Consider the following 22,143-nt stretch of genomic DNA (forward strand, 5'->3'; position numbering starts at 1 on the left):
CCACTCGACATTGAGCCCCAGAGATGCTTAGGGTCACGCTGTTTCGTGGCCAGGTAAATGGGATGGTTCATGGCCATGTTTTCAGCAGGCACAGCAAACCCAGGCCCCAGCAGGGCTCCCTTACCTGCTGCACACTCTGGCCCCGTGTAGGGCCGGTAGCAGTCGCAGTGGTAGCTCAGCCACAGGTTGATGCAACGTCCCCTGTTCTGGCACGGGTGGGGGTCACACCAGTCCCTTTTAGCACATCCTGTCCTGACATTTAAAGATGAGCCAGATGACACATTCTCTGGAGTAATAACATTCAAGTCTATCTCAATATCCTGAAGACAGCCTACAAATGAAGGTGCAGAATGTGTATTAAAGGTGTTCTGTAGAGAGTTGCTGTTCCCCACTGGTAAGCTGCCCAAAAACGTGCTCTGAAACGCAAACATCACCAGCTCGTTATCTATCTTAGCAGACGTTTTATTGAGACAGGATTCTACACAAGAGCTGTCAAGCAAATTAAGAATAACAGCTCTTGCCAAGGTTACCTCCACTGAATGCCATTCTCCATCACTGACATTATGTGGGATATGCAAAAGAGCCTGTGGCTGATTATTGACTTGCACGGATAAGTGTAAGTAGCCATTCAGTAATTCCAACTTGGCAAAGGTGTTTTTCTCCCCTCGGTGAAACAAAAAAGCTGTGGGTTGCACAGTTTGAAACCTCAGGTTTATATTATAGAAAAAATCCTTTTTATGGGTCTGGGGATTCTTCAACAAAAGAAAACTGTTTCCTTGAAAAGAAAATGTGGTTATGGTTTCACAGTGTATTCCAGTATACCCAGGTGAACATATGCAGCTGAATCCGTGTTGGCCATTTTTTAAATGTGGGATACATATCCCATTGTTTTGGCATTGATGATCAGTACAGCCATGCAGAACTTCTGTACAGTTCCAGCCACCATAAAAAATCCCTTCTTTGTCTGCAGGTGGGCAATGGCAAGTGTAATTTCCAGGAAAATTCTCACAGATCCCACCATTTTGGCAAGGGTTCGTGTAACATTCGTTGACGTCTTCATCACAGTGAGTACCTGAAGAATAAACAAAGAATTAGGCATTCTGGTTTGAATAACTGGAGCCCAAAATAACACTTTAATAATGTGTTTCATTAAATTATCTTTTATTAGATAAATAGATGATGGACAAGTAAAAAAATATACTTTAAATATAAAAAGGCCATTCAATTGTCATGGTTTCCTTGTGCAAAGTATTATGTAAACACCTAAGTGATAATCACATTTTGGAGAGAAGAACCAAACAAATGCAGAGTTTTGATATGGATAATGTGATGAAATTAAGATAAATGTCATCAGATGGGATCAAGAAATTGTTTCCCATGTACCCTATGGCAGCAATTTAGAATGCTTTTTAAGGAACTGAATTATCACATACAAAAACCCCAAAAGTTGTTGCTTAATTCCTATCCATAATACAGTATGGGGATGAGTTGGAGGGTGATCTGTTGGTCATTCCTTCTTTTACATGTTCATTGAAACAGTGTAAGAACTACAGACCATTATGCCTGGTCCCATTGGAAACATCTTGGAGCAACACTCTTCAAGTGACAGTCACAGGACTTACAAGTGATATTGACATGGTGGGTCAGGCTGACAAGTGGGTGAACATGCCTGCAAAACATGTACTGCAAAACGTATGTACTACAGGGGAACTTTTTTATCTCTCCTCTATACAAAATATAAAGCAAGAAGAGATGAAAGGAATATTCTCTCAAACTTATCAGAGGTTGATTGGTGATGAGAGAGCTTCTGCAGGAGATTGTCAATACAGTCTCATATTTCCTCTTCTTCCATACAATGCTTGGCTTCTGATATATCTGCTAAAAGGAAAACTCCTCATCTCAATCCCATTGTAAATGGATTGATGTGGCCTAAGTGGGTCTGCTGGATCACACTTCACAAACAAAACTGAAGCTGTTTCTCTTGTAAAACTAATCTGTTTATCTCTCTGCACTGCTGTTCATCTATAAAGCAGTAATCACAATAACCTCTCCCTTGAGCAATCAAGTGACTGATATGCATGCAGTGGATCAGGGAAAATCTGTTTCTCATCTCCCTTGGAAGCAGTCAAAATATCCAAATACTTTTTTGATAACTCACGCTAAGTGTAACTCAACATTTCCACTTCCCTTCATAGTTATCTTACAGAAAAATGAGAAACTTTGCAGATAGTTTTCAAACCAGTATCACCAGCACAAATTAAATAGTTAACTTTTCATCCATCCCCACAGCAGAACTGCTGCCTGTAAATCAGATAGTGAGACGTGCTGAGGCTCATGGAGTGGCAGCTGGGTGCACCAGGCACCACACCACCTAGCTTTATGTACAAATTCACATCAGGCTTTATTTCTATAACAAAACACAGCCATTCTTCATGGAAAATTACACAGCAGCATTCAGCCACAATGAAATCCTTCAAATGGCAGCAGATAAGTGTAGTTACTCAGGCTAATTCTTTGCTTGTCCACTTTATTCAGTCACAGATGTAACTGGGCCCATCTGGGGGAGTGGTAAGTACAGGAGAGCCAGAAGGGAACTGAGAATTGGGAGAGATTTGTTTAAAAGATTAGCCAGAGTGAAGTGATCATAGCAGGTACACAAAAGCCTCTCTCTGCAGTGATCCAAGTCACTCATCAGTCCTCAATTAAAGCACACACTGACTTTCCCCTTGAAGCTTCAAGCTCTGGAGCACAGCTAGTGCCATCTCCCTGGCCTGGCAGTGGGGCTGTGCTGCAGCAGTCTCTCTCTGTTTTCCAGCCAGGCTCATCTTTATTCCAGTGAGAGGTGTCTGTGTATACCTTAATGTGCAGTGGCATCTGGCAGAACTGCGACTCATTGGGGCTGACTTTCTGCAAGTGAAGTGCAGTTCCTAAACCATCTCTGACTGGGCCAGAGCCACGTCTGCTTTGTCCAGTTTGTGACAATTTCAGTGTTAGAAACTTGTCCTGCTTTTGCTTTTCCTGTATATGAAAAGTGAAGTTACTGTGAGCGGTTTCCTGTTTTGGTCAATGTTTTAGTACATCTCCTGCCTGATACTGCTCCCTTCCCTGTTCTGACATCAAGAACAATGTGTCATCAGGTCTTTTACACAACTCAGTTTTAATATGGTGGCTGTGGAAATGAAGGTCTCTTTGGGGTTTTTGTGTCAAAGATAAAAATTAGTCTAGCTCACAAGCAGTTGGATCAGGTTGTGCTTAGCCTTGTCATAGGGCTTCAGAGTGGACAGACTGTGCTCAAGGATTTAGAGACTGGGAGCCCCTGTGAAACCTTTCATTGAAAAATCAGCATTGTGAATGGCTAGATCCTTAGCTGTAGCATTTTCAGTAATGTATGGTGAGTCTCTGTGTGCTACTTTATTATCCCACAGCACCTGCCAGGCATTCCCTTTGCCTTGTAACTTGTGGTCCAAGTCACACTTTGCAATAGTGACTTCCCTGTGGAAAGGATGACACAGATGCATTTAAATTTACAGTAATTTTTAGTGTCTACGTTATTCTCTACTTCATTAGATAAGACATAAAATTAACAAAATTATTGAATGAGAATGCTGATTTTTTTAAAAAAATCATATCTATTTCTATCTTCAAATTCATATAAGAAATTTGATAAAATAAATCATAAACGTCCAACAAAGAAATAAACTTAGTTTTATGAGTTATTATTATTATTATCATTATCATCATTATTTTCTTTGTCTATAGAAAATGAATAGTATCAGTTATTAAATATAAAGTGACTCTTATAGAGCCACTTAAATATATAGATTTCATAGTCACTTCAGTGTCAAAACAATGCTTATTTTTTAAGTAATCATATTAAACATACATTGCAAAATAATGATTTTATTGGGTTGTGCATATAGATATACACATATATGCACTTATATATAGGCCTACTATTTCATAATAAGATTACACAAGCACAAATATAGGTCACACCAAAAGATAAATAATAAGTCACTTTTTTCATATCAAGAATAAATAAATCAGCTGTTCATGCAAGTGGTGTTGATACTGCTTGTTATCTGCCAATTGCTATGCAAGCAGAGACCACTGTCAGTCAAGATAAAAGCACTCTAGATAAAAGGATTAGTCAATATTTATAGAACTGTATAAGCAGTTCAAATAGCTCAGGTTGGAGATATTAGCATGTAAAAAAGTATTCTCAAAAGATGTAAGGCATACCAAAACAAGTGCAAAGGCAACCATTTTTTTTCCAGTGGTTACATGCATTAACTCAGCTAAGCATATTCATGGTTTTAAGGAAAAAGGTAAAGTAGAATCATACAGCATTTTCTCTTCTAAATATATATTACACCCTGACATAAAATTTCAGATAATGTGAATATTTTTAAAGATTATTCCTTTTCCCACCTGTGAAGTTTTTTTTCCAAAACAGAGATGAAACAGTTCCTTTGATTCAGTTTGATAGCATCACTCATCTGTCTTCTTTTTTCACTTACACGTTATTACTGTATGGTGGCTATTTTCTAACTGTGAACCTCTTAATTAAACTCTCTTTTTCAAATTTAACAGCACAGATTTCCTGCAGAAGCAGGATGACAAAAGCAATTATTCAAGGACAATTCTGCTGAATGCCACCGATTTTCCTTTGGATTAAACAATTACAAAAGTATTATCCAAATGACACTTTCGGTACACACTTTTAGTTAGAAATCTGCTTACAGCCTTTTGCCTTTCCAGTCCCCTGACTCTAAATAAATACCAAGAAACTACAAGCAAGCAATCTGGATAAGGTTCTACACATTCAATACAGTCTAAGTACACATACAAATTCACAAAAAGAAAAGATTTACCTGTAAACATTGTCATTACAATGATGTAAACTTGTATCCTAGTTGCAACCATCTTTTTCCGAAGGAAAATTTCCGAAGGAAAAAGATCGTTTAGCACTTAAGCAGTTGACAGAGTAAATTTCTGTAAAATTCACAACAGTTCTTACTATAAAGGCTTCCTTTCCAGGATTAGCTTGCTCCACTTCTGTACCTGCTGATGTAGTCTGATGGTGTATTTTGCCCAAGCCAGATCAACAAGGCTTAAAGTAAGACCCATTAAACTGCTTACACAATAGATATGTATCCTATTTAAATTCTTTTTTCTCCAAGTTCGTGCTCTCACTGAACACTGTCTGTTTCACAGAAATGCAGATTATTAGGATCCATTCAAAACTGACTGGTCACTTTTTTTGTTGTTATTTTGGTATTGTTTTTTAAGACTTTTTTTTCCTTTCAACAGGTTTGTTAATCCAGATCAACTCTGTCATGGTCCCTGTCATTCAGAGAAACTGTACATCTCAATAAGTAGATAGAAAGGATCCAAAATTTGATCCTGTTTTTTTATTTATAAAGTATTTTTGTTCCATTTGCTCTCTCTACGTAATGGAAGTCCGTGTCTCTAGATTTTTGAGTTTGCTAAAGACATGTAAAAAATTATTAACTAAAACATTTTTTTCTTCAGCTCTTGCGTAGCACATTTTGATTTAGATCAAATTTAACGAGGGGAAAATCGAGTTCAGGAGATTTAACTACTTATTTCTGTGATAATTTTAGCAGCAGACATTTTTGTCACTTATGTTAATCAGTTTCTTCTTCTAACTAATTTATTCACTAATTAGGAAATTCCTGACCTTGTGTCACATTTGGTTTTAGTTTCACCAAAAGACTCATACACAGAACACAATTTTGGATTCATTTAATCTACAGTTCACAATTGCTTTTATGGAGTTGCTCAGAAAGCTGCTGCTTCTTTCAGCCTCTGACACAGACATCAAGTAAGTTTTCCTATAATACATTTAAATACTAAAAGGTAAAAATTTCACCCAGGCTCTTAAAAAAAGTTCATTTTGATAAGTTAGTGGGAATGCACCTGATTAGTAGTGCTTATCAGACATCTCTTGCTGCAGTGATATTTAATGTGCACTTTATTTTGAATATTGCAAGACGAAGCTGGAGGTTCTCAGTCGCTGTCATTCCTTGGGCAGTGTGACTGTGACAACAGGACTCTGAGGGAAGGTTATGAGCAGACACAGAGGGGACAACAGGTGGGGACAGACATCTGCTCTTACAGCTCAGTGACACACCACAGGGCTGGTGGCACACTGAGACAGGGAAACTTTGGAGCAGGGTATGCAGCAAATGGCCCAAAGCTGTCCCAGAACCACTGGTGGGAGTTTGAACAAACCTGCCAGGAGCCGAGACTCTAATACAGTCAGATATTGTGTTTAATAACATTTTCATATACAAACCAAAGAGAAAATTCCATGAGAAATCACCATAAAGCAGGTATAAAACTTGTGTAATCCTGCCCAGAAAGTAATTGTCAGAGGTTCCCTGTCAAACTGGGATTTGCTTATGGTTTGGGATTGCCCTGGCTTTGCTCTGGTTGGTGTTTTCATAAAAGATGTGTGTTGGCTCAGAAAACTTGCCTAGTAAGTTGTCTCATGAAACAGGGTTAAGTGAAACTTTTGATTTTTTACAGATAAAATGACCTTTATAGGTGAACATAAGAAATTGGAGAAATGGTCTGAAAAAGATTGTATTCAATTCTGGAGGAGCTCACTCAGTTTCCACAGTCTTAGGCCAGAATAATTAGCAAGCAGGTGGAACAATAGTTTCAATCTACAATAATTCATTTTCACTGAGTCCACTTTAAGTTCTGCACTGCAAGGAAGATTTGGATCAATTACGAAGAATTCAAGGAAAGCAATGAGAATGACCACAGGTCAACAACAAATGGCTTATGAGAAAAGGTTAAAAAAGTGAGGCTGTTCTGTCAAAAGACAAGCAGAGGAAATGGGACGTGGTAAGAGTTTTCAGTGTAGAAAAGAGAGCACTCTGTGCCATGAGACCACAGTAAACAGGTGAAAAAGTCACAGGTTGGCCTGCACAAGGAACATCCAGGTCTCAGTCTAAGAAAATATTTCTAATGATAATAAGGTGACAAAGTCTTTGCATATGATGCCCACTGGGAGCCATAAACTCTATTGTGGATCCTTAAATATTGGTTAGAGACAAAAATGCAGTGAGACACAAGGCAGCAGATGCTGCCTTAGACCCACAGCCCAAATGATACCTGCATGCCTGTCCCTTGCACATCTATTTTTCCATGGTTTTGTTCCTCCCTAGAATGAAATCATTCCCAGCAATTGAGCTGTAGGTGTGTCAAACTATACCTGCACATACAGGTGTCTCTACACATACAGGTATCAAATGCAAGCAGGAGTAAACCTTGGAGAAACTCAGAATTTAGCATCCCCCTTAGAATATACTGTATGAAAGACAGAGTTTGTAGTAGCACCTCCTCCACCTGTATTTCAGAGTTTTGGAAATGTCTGTTATAAAATCCTACCCCAGGTGCAAACAAGTCTCTCTTCAAGGGACTCATTAATCCTGAGGCCTACAGAAAGATCTGGCAGAGCACATATTCTTCAGGGCCCCAGGTTTCAGCAGACAATCATGAAAATTCTAACTTTGCCACATCTGTGCAGATAATTGCAAAGAGATAATTACTTCTTGCTGGAAGGAGGAAGTGCACGTTCATGAGTGAGTAAGCACAAGGAAATAAATTGACCATCTCTGTGTCATTGTAATTAAACCCCATGCTTGTGGGTATAAATCAGTCACCGTGCAAGTCAGGAAGGAAGTTTTACTCTTATGTACATCAGTGCAGAACAAGGGAAGGGTATTTAAATGGGTTTTCTTTTTTCACCTATTTTTCTTCAGTAAAGAACTGGCTCACGTTTGATACTGAACTTCATCTGACCAGTGCTCTGATCTTGCATGGCAATTTCTCTTTCTCTCCTGGCAGGAAAAGCTTGTGTAAAATGAAGGACAGAACACAGAGTACAGCTGGAGCACATGGAAAGCAGGATTTTTTTAAATGGTAGGATAATAAGCATTTGTTAACATTGGGCTAATTTGCACATGATACCTTTCACACAGAACTCTAATTTCTTAAAGTCGTAAGACCTTGCTAGTTATTCCTTTATTGCAGACAAATTCACTATTCTGCTATTTTTCCTTTCGCCCTTTGACATGTATGTATAAAGTTAATACTGGCTAGGAAAAAAAATTAAAATAGAAATAGAGTTGAGTGGCTTGGCTTAATCATTAAATATGTCACTCTAGCTGAGGGATATGGAATTCATAATGTGCTACATTCAGAATGGCATGCTGTAATTCAATCTTTTTAAATGTTGCTGGCCCGAAGCTTCATAGAGTAGTTTGAATTTTCAGTAAAAATGAATTTTTTTAAAGTAGTAAAAACCCCCAATCCCTTAATCTCTTCAATCAGTGAAGGTTTGTGAGAGCAAAAAGTACTTGGAAATGTTTTTCCACTTGTTTCACGTGTTTTGTCACACCTAAAATAGTTTTCATTTGAAAAGAAAAAAAAAAAAAAAACAGAGAAGAAGAAAATCATGTACATGCCATAGGTGATTAGTTGTTTGGTGAGATCTGGTGTGTTGATTTTATTTTAGGAATATTGGAACCAGCCGTCTGGGCGGGCCCTGGCTGCAGCTCCGGGGCGGACGGGGCAGCCGCAGGGCCACGCGCGCAGCACGGCCGGGGTCAGGGGACACTGCCTGGCAAGGGCCAGCCCCGTGTCCTGCAGGGGCAGCACAGCCACACTGCTGCCTGCAGCCTACCCCTCCAGCCCCCACTTCAATTTGCACAGCCAGCCATGTGGATCCAATTGTGGGATTAGGGGCTGAATCTGGAGAAAAGAAAAATGCGTTGAAGAAATACATCCCTGCATGGCACTCATTTTGAGTGATGGAGGCAAGGAGGGAAATCAAATGGTGGCAGCCCAGTTTTCCCAGGCAGCATCCTTCTGGAGTGGGTTTTCTGGCTGCACAAATGTGTTGTAGCTATGGCCATGCTGATGGTACGAGATAGGAAGGGGAGAAGAGAGGAGGGACAGCACAACTACAGGTTGTGACAGGTTAGGGTAGAGAAAGGTGATGGAAAAAAGAGTAGGAAAGATTTTGGAGACTAAAGAGATTAAAAAGTAGTGAAAGATGTGACTGGGGAAAAGGAAATTTAAATATGGGAATCAGTGATAGATACTTGTGTTGGCATTCAAGACAGAATTCTTGTCAGACATGTGGGCATTTGGGGGCAGTAAGAGAACAGAGTATATGGGTAAGGCCATCCATCTATATAGGATGTGTGAGGGATGCTAAAAAAGACTGCAGATCATAGACAAGGTCTACACAGAGATCTGGGCTAAAACTGAGAGTGGGAAAAAGAGACCGTGGGAGCAATACCAGAGACAAAAAACAGCCATAGATTTTTTTTTTTGTAATCAAACAGCCATGTGCACTGGAGCAGAGAAGTCAATTCACAAAACACAAAGAGAATTAGGACAGACTCATAGAAAAATTTACACTGAAAGGGACCTTCAAAGGTCATCATCTGGTCCAGTGGTCCACTCAAAGGGTCAGGAAACCATCCAGAGAAGAAATTGTAATAGCAGGTTTCAGAGAATTTGTTCTTTTATACCTGATTCTGGACCAGATATTTAGAAGCCAAAGAAAGATATTTGGTGTTCTGCTTTCCAGTATGGGGTTTTTCTAGTATGTTCTGTAAATTGGAAAAAAGAGTATGTGTAATCCAGGAATTTTTCATGTATTATCTTTTAGAAAACAGTGGCATGACTGTCAAATTCAAAGCATTAATGATCTGATTTGCATTTTCTGTAGATTTATGAGCTTGTACATTGAGATGATGCATGTGCATTTGAACTGAAGTATGTCCAGAGGGATCTTAAAACAACCAATACCTTTGAGTTGTTTAATTAGATCATACAAGGTCATGTTTCATTGACTTGAAAATCTGTTTGGAGCATATGATTCACTTTGGAATTAGGAAACAAATTAATTTTCTGTCCTACAAACACTTTAGGGCTTTAAAAGAGTGCTGGCTGTTGATGAACACACCCATTGAGAAATGTACTCAGTGTCTTGTCTCCCCTAAAAGGGATTTTCTACCTTGTCTCTTGCTGGCTGTTTCCTATTTGTTTTAACTGAGATAGGCAAGCACAGCCACTGTGCTGTCTAGTGTGAAACAGCTTCTGCCCTAGAAATGGCACTCTGGAAAATTTCAGTCATTTGCAGGATTTTCTCATTTTGTTATAACTAATGTGAATTTCCACAACATGCAAAAGTGACTGTGTTTACATAACTTCATTGTCAGTCCTTATTGAAACAAACTGAAACACCCAGAAAATCATAATTTTAATAGGGCCTGTGGAGTTTAATTGATAATGGAGATATGAGAATATAAAAATGTAAAATATGAATGGGTGAGTGCACATAACATGTTTATGCTGTGTGTATTTTGAGCTGTGCACAGCATCACTGTATAATCACATTTCTCTATTCCTAGAGGATATATATTTACATTATTTATTATCATTTTGAATACAGAAAAAAAATCCAAGCTTTTTGTGCTGAATTAGCCACTTTTTAATATTTTCATGTGTCTTTTCTTTTCTGAGTAAGCTGTGAGCTGCTCTAGAGCAGATGTAGATGCAGAAGACCTGAGATTTTGGACTGTGATCTTTCAATCCTGCTCCATGTCAGTAGGAAGGGCAGAGGATCATACCTCTTTTCTCTTCAGCAGCAGTGTTCATTCCCCTCATTCCCTTCAGTGTTAGTGTGAAAACTCATCTAAATGGTGCCTTTGTTCATCCTAGGTTTCATATGCTTAACTCCTCTCAAGGCTGGAAGATTGAGACCCAAGCTGGCTTCATTTTAGCCTGGTCACATTTCAATCCCGACGGCAGCGAGACAGCATGGACCTCAGCTAGCACTGTGTGTGCTTGCCATGGAATCCTGGCTGCCTGCTGGGGGATTTCCTGGAGCATATTAGAGGTATGAGATTTAGCTAGATTAAATCTAGTTTTTCTATGTCTTTATGTTCAACAGTTCACTTCTGTAGCTGTGCAGACTTTTTCACAATACAGCATTTAAATAGTTTTCTTTATTTGGTACTACAGGCAGTGATTTACCATGATGTTCTGGCCTCACAAACAGGTCTAATAACAGATTCTGAACCCTCTTTGTTAAGAAAAAATAGTGCCCACAGGACAGAGACTAAGCCATAATTGTATTGATCATTATAATTCTCTGTATTAGTGTCATGTGGTTAGCACAGCCAGACTTGAAGAATTACAGCAGTGGGAGAGCAATCTGAATCAGATCCACCAATTCTACTGCTAGCAGTTAATTATCAGCATAAATTAGCTGTCTATACCAGGTTTTTTTTCCTCTCTCCAAGACTGTTTATTGAAAGTGCAAAGTTCATTGTCAGCCAGGGAACGATTGTGTTTTCCTTACACAATCAACAGAAGTCCTTTTCTAAGTTAATTCAACTATTTTTAAAGGGATCAGCATCCAGGTCATCAGTAAAAGGCTAGCTTAACTTCTTTGAAATTCTCCTTGTACCTGAAAAAATCAGTCCAGGCCCCTAAACAGAAGCAGGTTGTGCCTTACTAGAGTCACTTCTAAGTTTATTTCAAACAGTGCCAATGAAAAGGCATAAAAATACTGGGCTTTATCACCTGTTCCTCTTATTAGCAAACACTGTATAATTAAGAGCTAGATGCTACAGGGAACAATTAATGTAAGAGCTTTTATGTAGTATATCACATAAAATTAGTTTCAGTGCTCACTTTATCAGCTTATTTTTATTACTCAAAATCCCAACATATTCTTTACGTCCTTGAGAAGACCTTAGACCTGGGACTCATCAGTGCTAATTAATTGCCAGCAAACTGCAAAACTCCTGAGTCCAATCCAACAAAAGCATTAAAGCAATCTTTTTATTTATTGACAATTAAAATGGGAACTATATTTATATATATATATGTACATTTGTGGATACAAAATTAGAAAGTGTTTTTATGCACCTGAGAGTTTGTGCTGTAGAGATAGGTAATCTTCAGGTAACATATGAAATTCTGCAAAGGGATTCTCTCTCCGAGTTCTGCACCTGGGGACAAAAAGCCCATCCAGCAGAAGAAGCTGGGGCCAGCTGGCAGGAAAGCAGCTCTGCCATGCTCTGAGCAAGCTAGGCATGAGGCAGACGTGGGCCTGGCAGCAGAGAGGACCAACACACTCCTGGTCTGTGTTGGGAATTGTGCTGCCACCAGGTCAAGGGAGGTGACTCTTCACCTCTGCTCAGCACCAGGGACACCCTGCCAAGCCCAGTTCTGCTCTCCCCAAGTGCAAAAAAGGAGCAGTGACACTGGGACAGGTCTGGCCAAGGGCCCTGAAGGAGTTGAGGAATTGGAAAATCTGTCAGGAGGAGAGACTGAGAGAGCTGGGGTTGCTCAGAAGTTGAAAGGAAAGCCAGTTGTAAAGGCAGGAGACAGCCTTCAATTAAAATATAATATATAAACTTCACCCCAATTGCTTTACCTGTTCCTTCCCTTTGAAGAGCTGTGTATTGCCTGACTTTGTGAATGTGGTTGCTCTCATGGATGGAGTTCTTCTCAAGACATGGTCACATAAGTGTGACTCACAGCTGTATAGATGTCCTGCTTTCAGTTTCAAAATGCTGCATCTTGTAAAATAATTCTTTTTAACAGCCACAGGTGGGAAATCTGACACATAATTGTACTGTAGAAGCTAAGAGTTAATATCAGGGTTCCTTACTCCATTCCCCTGTACACAGGCTTGGCAGTGTTAATCCAGGAATGTTTAGAAGATTATGTGTACATGACAGCCCTGAGGATTTCCATCATCGTGATTTTCCTTCCAACTCTCTTTTTGAAGAGTGTAATGACCTATGACAACTAAGCTTTATTCTCTGAGGAGCCTGACATTGCTTCTGCTTAATGGATCAGACAGTTTGTGATACATCAGCTCTAGACACTTTCTTCCCCATGTCAACCTGGTGTACCTCTTCAATATTTCCCATCTGTGCTGACCTGTGTGATCAAGAGGTCATGTCCTGAAGTCAAACCCAGAATCCAAACACTCACTCCTACCACGGGCCAGACTATTAATGCAACCCATTTAATTTATATCAACTTGGAACTTGACATTCAATTTCTCAGTCCAGAAGCAATTATTTTTAAAGGAACATGCCAACAATATTGCTTGGCTTAGAATGGTGAAAGTTCAAAAGGGTAAAAAACATTTCACACCATAAATAAAGAATTGATTATACTTGAAAACAAAGTTTGTAATTACTACTGACATTTCTGAGCCTAGATGAGGTGCCTTTTATGCTTTAAAACTGATGTCATTCCTGCCACTGGCATTATGGGAACCTTATGTAAGGGTCTGAAATAGTCCTTTATTGATATTTTAAGTACAAAGAGGAAAACATGAACATTTTGCACAATTCCTGGGTCAAACAGTTTTGTTTTTTTTTTTGTCAAGAAGGGGTGCAAAATTCTTTGTGGGTACCTCCCTTCAGCCCAATAGTCTGTGAGCAGGACCACTGGCATAATTAGTAAAATTCTTAATTTGTTGTTCTTGTGTGAAAGCCAAGCCTACAATGTGCTATGAAATTTTGACTCGGAATAGCCCTGTTTGGATCACCAGATTACTCTTTTTTACTCAAAACTATGGTGCTTGTTTTCTCCATAGCTTTTACAGCCCTGGGTGGACTCTGCGTGTCTGGCTGCAGACCGATATCCCTGAGCTTCCCACGGAAGATCCTGCTAACCAAACTGCGAGGTGCAAAAGCTGAAAACTGCCACTAAGAATCTGGACCAGCAAACGGGGCTCATCACAAAATCCTTGGGAAGCAGCAGCTCCCAGATCAGGCTGCAAGGACAGCCCTGGCACAGCAGCTCTAGCCGGAGCTCAGGAATGTCTCACGGACGCTGGACATGGACAGCACTTCTCGCTCCCTGTGCTGGCTCACAGGTACAGAAGGGGTACAGAGCTCTGGTTCTCAGAGCTCTGTGGGTGCCAAAATTCTGATCCCAAACAAAACAAATTCCATGTTTTCCCAGCAGATGATACTTTTTTAGCAAGGTAATACAAGGTTATGCTAAACTGTGTAAAAACTTTAGTTTGTAAACAAAGTGATGAATGGCATGAGACTATTTTTATTTATATTACAGCAGTTTAACAGCAGCCTGCAAAATTAATCTCAATGTAGGTCAATATTGTCAACATAACAAACACATGCAAAGATCATGCATTTCCCACTGTCAGAGGCCAGGCATGCAAAATAATTACTTAGTAGTGAAGACCAACAGCAGCTCTCCTTATTAGCCAGCATGCTGCAAATTTTGCAGAAAGGAATGAACACAAATCCTTGATTCTCACCTCAAAACAATCCAGCCAGAAAACTGCACCCTTCAAAATAGCAAAAATGAAAGCTGAGGACCTATTTAACTAGTAAGGCTTTCTATAAGCAGAGCAAGTACTCTGAATTAGCTGTTATGTATGTGTTTACACATTTGTGTATTTCTTTGAGTATTAGCACATATGTGTGAAAACACATTTATTCTACATGCACATGGTTCAGAACTACCAGCCCATGTGCTTTTTCCTGACTGAACTCTACCAACTTCTCCCATGCCACTCATGAGTTCCTCTGCTATGTAAGGAAAGAGAAGTAACGCCTCTTAAATGTTTGGCTGTATAATTTAGTGTATTTCCAATAAACTGGGTTTTAATGGGTCTCACAATGGTGACATTCTTAAGGCTTGTTTTGAAATCATCTGTTGAAAAAAACACTGAACTATTAAATCAGGTAATTTTGTTTATCACTTGACCTTAAATATGCCACAAATTTAGAAGTATTAAGAAAGTAAAATATATTAGTCCTATAGCACAGGTCTTCTTTTTACTGTCTACTTGCCAAGTACTTTCTCCAGAGCACTGAAAGCTGGATGTGTAGATGTAAAGAAAGTTCCTTTCTGTTTGGGCAGAAGTTGTGCATCTGCTTAACTTTGCAATTTGCCTGTAACTGAACCAGAAAAATGCAGTCTTACACAAAGCAGTGCTAAAAAAGCATATTCTGTAAAGTAACTCCTGAGGTGGACAACCCAATTCTGAAGGAGACGAGCAAAGTTCTGCTGTCAGTTTGGTGTGTGCAGTACCTTTCATTTCACATGGGTTTGTGCATGGTTATCACTTAGACCACACTTTAAATTCAACTCTCATTAGTGGTAGCTGTGCCATCAGATGTGTAATGCTGCTGGGCTGGGGAAAAAACAAGAAAGAAATGAAAAGGCCAGAGAGATTCTTCAATAGAGAAGGACAGAACTGAGTAGGTTCATAAGCTCAGTCAAGAGGTGTCAAAATTGGATTGTAGAGAGGCTATAAATACATGAGTTATGCCAATTAAAAAGGCTAGGAAGGGTTTATCCAGAGATTTAAGAAAGAAATCAAAAAGGTAAGTAGGTAGTGCTTGAAGAAGGCCCCAGGAGGAAAATTCTTACTGGATAGACTTGATTTAACAAGTAGTCAATCATATGATGGAATGACCCACCAAGAATGAGTGTCAGGAAAATAACAGGTGCTTAAAAAGCATTATTCCTGATGCCAAACAATATCCATCTGCCTTATTTTTTTTATTTTATTTTTTCTTTAAGCATTTTCTTCCAGGTACTGGACACATGAATTCATTAAATCTAAGGACATTATCTCTCTGTCTGTTGCAAGATCTGGAAGCTTATGGATTAAAAGCCATTCATCCCCTCCTCCTTCCCTTCAAGGAAAAAGCTTTTCATGCTAAAAAGTGTTTATGTGCAACACTGTTTAACACAGAGAGATGTGCCAGATTCAAAATATCCACTGCTTCCAGGCTCTGTCAATCACACTGGACTACATTATACAACTTAACATATCAGTGCAACTAGAGAAAATAGATCGTAGTAATGATGGGTCAGCTGTCAAATTTTAAAGCATAAACTCTATACATGTTCTGAAAACAATAGTGGTAGATGCTTCCTAATGTTTGAATAGCATATATTTCTAACTAAAAAAAAAAAACAAACCCAAAGCATCTGACCTCTGTGCACTGCTTTGGTGCTGAATAATGCAGAAGTGATGGCTGACATGTCTTTGCATTCCTAGTTGCAACTTGCAAAGAGAGATTGTAATACATGTTTCTCATAAAAATATACATTGGTACATCAGGGCTCTAAATATCAGCCCCAGTGCTACAAACCAGGTTTGGGAGCTAATTCTGCAAAGAGTTGTCATGAAATGCTTGAGAGCTCATTTCCTAGTGATCATGGTTCAGCTTTTACTAAATTTTAACACACAGCAGCATTATCAGTAAAAATACTTTTCTGTCAAAAACTTCCCTTGTATAACAGAAATAATAGGGATAAGCTGAAATTGTCAATAAAGCCAAATTTTATTTCACTACAAGGAGTCCTCTGCATAGTCAATGCCCATGCTAGGTGAATATTTTTTTTTCTAGGATCTGAAACTATTTCAGTCTCTACTTGGAGCACATTAATTGTGGTAAGTGGATCTGATAATTATGTACAAACACATCCTTCATGACTTGTGAGATTCCACTATTCATTGAAGTAATGTCATTCATTATTATCTTCTTGGACCTTATTCTATTTTTCTGAAGTGCAGATAATACACAAACAATCAGAATCTAGTGAGGTGAAACCCAAGCTGCAGAATATTGCAATCACACAAATGTTTTCTGGTGTTATTGATAACACTTAGGGACATATGCTACTCTTTTCTGAAGTGTCTTCCACTAAATCAGGATTCTTTAACCAGTGGTAAACACTAGATAACCATTACAGGTAGAGTCAATGCCTTCAAGCAATCGCTCTCACAGTCTGCTGCCATGCAGGGGGCAAGGTAAGTCATAAGAAGATTAATTTTTGCCAAAAAAAAAAAAGCTATTAGGCTTTCACAAAGTGTCTCAAGATATGGGCTGTTAAGGAAAGAGCTGTCATGAAAAACACAAGTCAGTCTTAGTTGCTGTGGTGATTTATATGGTGAAAGAATGTAAAAATTACACTTTCTTTTACTAAATGGTATTTCTTAAAATTGTTCAAGAGGAACACTACCTGCAGTAGAAATCAAATTGAAATGTCCCACTAGCTCTGTAACAGTAACTGATAAAGGAATGACAGATTCATAAATTCTTCCAGCTACAACCCAATTTCAGTGCTGCCCACAGTGTTCTGAGGTATTGCTGCCCTTGCATGGCAGTCACCTTACAGAGTGTGTGAATTGTGAGCTCAGCCTTGGCTTTCCTTCTGAAGAACTATCCAGAAAGAGTAAGCACACTGTGATTACTAACAGAGTGCTTGGTCTGGGAGCCAAGCATATGACAAATCATTAATGCTTATTGCAAAGAAAGCAGTTTGATTGTGAATGAGGAGACAAGCAAGAAGCCAGGGAGCAAGCCTCATTCTTGGGGCCTGACAGCATTTGCTGCCCCCTGGAATAGACCACAGACCAGTGGTAAAGGACACACTTTGTCTTTCTAAGAGAATATTCTGATCATTTCCAAAAATTAGGAAAAAAGGAGAGAAGGAAAAGCTCTGTGGCAGAAATAGAGGAGGAGCCAACTGAGAGGGAATAAATTTTGATGACAATATGAACATCTTCTTACCAGCATGCTACTAACTGTAGAAATGTTAACTAGTATTAGTGGGTAGAATCATTAAAAGCTCGTCCAAATGCTCTTTCAAGATCAGAGACTTTAGCAGAGTTGGAAAAACACTTTAAAGTGCTAATTGTCTGTTTGGTGTAGGGTTTTTACAGGCAGTAGGTGCCTGCCAGGCCCTGAGGGCATCCTGCGTTGGTCCAGCCCATGCCCATGGAGTGCTGGAGCAGCTGGAGACTGCCTGGGAGCACGGGCAGGAGCTGCTTCTCCTCCTTCCCCCTGTGCTTCTGAACCCAGGGACTCGTGGAGATCACAGGGGCTGGGACACAGGTGGGGCAGTGCTGTAGGAATCTCTCCAGGAAAGCAGCACTGCCATGCTCAGAGAACAATGGTTCATGTTGTGCTGCACATCTGCCCCACAGCACCGAGCTGGTTTTGTAAGGGAACATTTCAGGGAACATTCACAGCCCAACAGTGAAAAGAGGATCCTATACTGACTGTCAATGAAGAAATGTATTTGCATGCCAATTACAGCCTCTCTGTGCTTCCACAGTGGTAAGAAGTCCAGAGAGAGAGAGATCTCAAGCCCTAATTCTGTTTTTTCAGCAATTCATGTGTGTAGTACACACAAATGTACTTGGAATTTTTCCTTAAACCAGCTAATTTGATGGATATTTCATGGTATGGACATTTTCTTTCTTGAAACTGTGCTTGTATAGGAATAATAATTAACCAACAGTACCTCTGGACCTGTTTATTTTGAGTGCCTGTCTTGCCTGTGGGAGAAGCCTGAGTCCCGCTGAAAAGAGGAGTGGTGCTCTTGAAAGCTTCTTAACTTGAAAATTGCTTTTTCTCTCTGTATTTTCTCTTTTTTATCCTCATTCTTTCCTTGATCAACTTTGTCTTATTCTAAAGTCTCAGAATCAAGAGAAAATAACCTTTTAAAATGTGATGACGGGCCATGACATGAAGTGAATTAACTTGGTATAATGGAGGAATGATTGACTACCATGGTGTGAACAGCTGAAGGACAGATAAGGAAATAAATGAAAATATAAAATTTGGATTTTGGAGATGAGATCTTATTATTCATCTGCTTGATTTAATTTTTGTAAGTCATCTTGCTTTATGTAGCTGAGGATGGCAGCTGTGTGATCATTGTGGTGGTGGTTAAGGTTTAAAAAGTAAAGATGATGCATAATTGTTTTCATAGTTATAAAAATATATGTATGTATTCTAAGTGTCCCAAGTGAGTGGTAATGTGCCTATGGTCCTACCCACTATTTATGGGTATAAATAATATTTATGCTTGTCCCACACTGTCAGAGGCCAGGGGAGAGGAGGATGGCTGGCTCAGCCTGCCCTGCTGTCTGGTGATGCTCTGCCCACAGCAGCACCTACAGATATGCAGGGAGATGGAAGCTCTGTGTGCTCTGTGGTTCTGTCACCCTGCCTTAAGTGCAGAATGAGAGCCCAAATAACTGAGTTTCTAAATATTGGTCCCATTTATGCTCCCAGTTCAGTGTCTGGCTTGAGGTTTTCTTTACTTAGCTGAGTGTTCAGCACTCTCCCATACTGGCCATTTTTCTGCCTCATCTTCTGGCTCTGGGAGACAGTTTCTTTCCCCCATGCATATGGCAGGAATTCAATATGCATACGACACCGGTCTGATCATATCATTTTCTCTTGCAGTAGTCCAACAGGCTGGGAAAAGGGCCAAGGAAATTTAAAAGGGGAAAACAGAAAACAAGACAAACGAAAAGGCCAAAAACCATTTAGGAATTCCTGATGCCAAAGCAAGCAGCAGTGCTGGTGGCACAGCTGGCACTGAGCAGAGAACAAGACAGCAGCAGTGGCCAGGCCCTGAGCAGCCAGCACTCTGTGTGACAGCAGGCACCCTGCCTGCAGCCAGGGGAGAGGGCTTTGCTGCTCTCATCCTCACTGAGCTGAAGGAAAATTCATGGACTTCATCCCTGCTCCCAGCACTGTCCCCCTGCCTGGGGACCATGGGCAGCACGGATTTTTAGGCACAGGAGCAGGACCTGCCTGCCTGGCACAATCCCTGCTCCTTGGGTTGCTCCACTCTGGAATGCGTCACTTGGTAGACCTTGCAAGTTCAGGAGCTCTCTAATTTTGACATGGTGTTAAGTTTATTACAACCTGGTGAAATGAGTCACTACCAAATCCATAGCTCTGTCTTTCTCCTTTCTCACAGGTTTTCATGAGCAGAGTGAAAAGTGAAAAGTTTAACCTTTCAAATAACAGCCTTTTTAACAAAGGTGCAGTGCTAGAGCAATACAATATATCCACAGTATGAAAGGGCACAGTTCTAGGGTAACTATTGCCTTTACCTTGCAGCAACAAATCACAAGACCTTTAAATGAAAGCCCAATTTATTAAAAGTACTGTTGTGCTAGGGGGCCAGCATGCCAAGGTAATATAAAAAAAGCTAGGGCTTGCTACTGCAGAAGTACTGAGACCTCTTGAAATCTGAGTATCCATAAACACTGATTTAAAAGGGAACAGGAGAAGTTTAACCCTTTGCAGAACCTGTGCTAAAATTTTCTATCTTATATCTGGAAAAGGAATATCTAATGTCCTCAAAGACTTCTAGCTGGGATAAAGTCTCCAGACTGGGATTTATATATTTATTTTTAAGAATCAAATTGTCTAAATTATTTTGTTTGCAGATTTGATCCTTTTAAGACTTTCAGTAGGACTACTGACTATGTTTCAAGTCCCTCAGAAAATCACTATCTGTAACAAGATACTGCCAGGTAATATTTATTCCTTTGTCCCAGTTTGTGAGGGAAATATTTTGTCCTGACATAGGCATGCGTCTAAGTTTCATTATCTCCTGCCATTAGATTTAAAACTGTAGTCCAAAAGGTGGATATTGTCAGTTTTTCGGTTCAGTTACACTAATTTGTTTGTAATCTTATCCAGTAAGTTCAAAGATGCTTGTTACATATTGACAGCAATCCTCAGTTTGATTAGATCATTCCACTGATTTCAATGGCTTTTGGATCAGGCCCTTCCAATGCAGGGTATGTGGATTAGTATTTATGCACATAGCCTGCTTTGGTGAAGTATGATTATAATGTTATTATGAGTGCTTTACTGAGGATAGAGGCATAATAAAATGAATGTGGTTTATTAAATAAAACCTCTGTCCTGTTGCAATATGAATCTGAGGGGCTATATCTGAAGCACATACAAAAATTCAGGTGTTAAGGCTGGAAAAACTCCTGAGTTACAGCTGCAGAAATGTAGGATTTGGGGTGTCAGCGAAATATGCTGATATCCAGATGCAAGGATCTGACCTTTTGTCTTCCTGACAAAGTGTGTGCAAACTGTTCAGTAAGAATAACTATTTTGGGGTTTTTTCTCATGAAAGCTATATAGATAGCATCCAACAGGTATGTATGTAACTAAACTTACTAATGGTTTCTAAAAATGTAATTTAATTTGCATACTGAATCAGTAGAAATTTCAGGGTCTCCAATCCTGTCTCTCCCTCACTCTTTGGAGAGTTCTGCATTGTGAATGGTGAGATTATAGATTAAAAAACTGATTCAAGATCGATATATTTACATACATTCTGACACACTTTTTCCCAGACCAGTTAAGAGTTTCTTACTGGGAGTAATGCCTCCATATGAAAAACCCCATAGAATCATGACCCAAATCAGGCAAACAAGCCAGGTGAAGGCTATTAATAAGGAAATGAGAAGACATGGATGGTTAATCAACAAAATGTACTTTTCTGTTTCTCTCACAGAGCTTAGAAGTTTCCACATTAGGACAAGACAGAAGGAAAAGAAGCTGGAGCCCTGGACATCCCTGACAGGAGGTGAAGAGAAAGCAGCGGCATGTGCAGAGGTGAGGGTGCTTGGGACAGCAGGCAGACGCTGAAAGCCTGGCTGAAGCCTCAGACTGTGGTCTCTCAGCAGAACAAAAGAACAACAGCAACACTTAGTGACAGCATAGGGAAGGACAGTTACGGGGAAGGGCTGGAACAAAAACAAGTCGCGATGCCACTTTGAAGACAAATAAGCAGAGGGCTCAGAGTGAAAGCTGTGGTGTCTGTAAGCTTTTGTGCTTGTTATGTTGGAGACAGCACTCATACATTTCACGTGACATGAAGTTCTTAAGTTTCTCGGGAGATGAATGGAATGAGAAATTGAAGGCTGGATAAATTAATACAGGTATTAATGATTTTTTTCCTTCAAAAGGAACAAGGGTGTGGAGTTAGAACAGTACGGCAGCCCCAACAGCACACAATCCAAACCCCAGCGGTTTGCGGGCTGTGCTAAACAGTGCTGGCTGCGGTGCAATAAAGGCAGGTCTGGGCGCATCTCTGTCAGGATCACGGCTAGCTGTACATCTGACTCTGTTTGCCCTGTAAGGACAGAGCCGTGCTCACAAGTGTTGGTTGTTTTACCGCGGGCGATGGAGCGGTGCCGCTCCGCTGGGCCGCGCTCGGCCCTGCCCGGCGGGCCCC

General features: G+C 39.9%; 1 protein-coding gene across 1 annotated transcript in view; it reads right to left on the minus strand.

Annotated features, from left to right (window-relative positions):
- The window catches only part of CRB1 (crumbs cell polarity complex component 1), a 95,339-nt gene that overhangs the window by 34,339 nt on the left and 38,857 nt on the right, over positions 1–22,143 (minus strand). The window contains exon 6 of the mRNA XM_031059157.1: positions 125–1,072. Within this exon, the coding sequence (XP_030915017.1) occupies positions 125–1,072 (948 nt within the window). The remainder of the gene's footprint in view (positions 1–124; positions 1,073–22,143) is intronic.

The sequence above is a fragment of the Geospiza fortis genome, unplaced genomic scaffold (genome assembly GCF_000277835.1).
Source record: "Geospiza fortis unplaced genomic scaffold, GeoFor_1.0 scaffold229, whole genome shotgun sequence".
NCBI lineage: Eukaryota > Metazoa > Chordata > Aves > Passeriformes > Thraupidae > Geospiza > Geospiza fortis.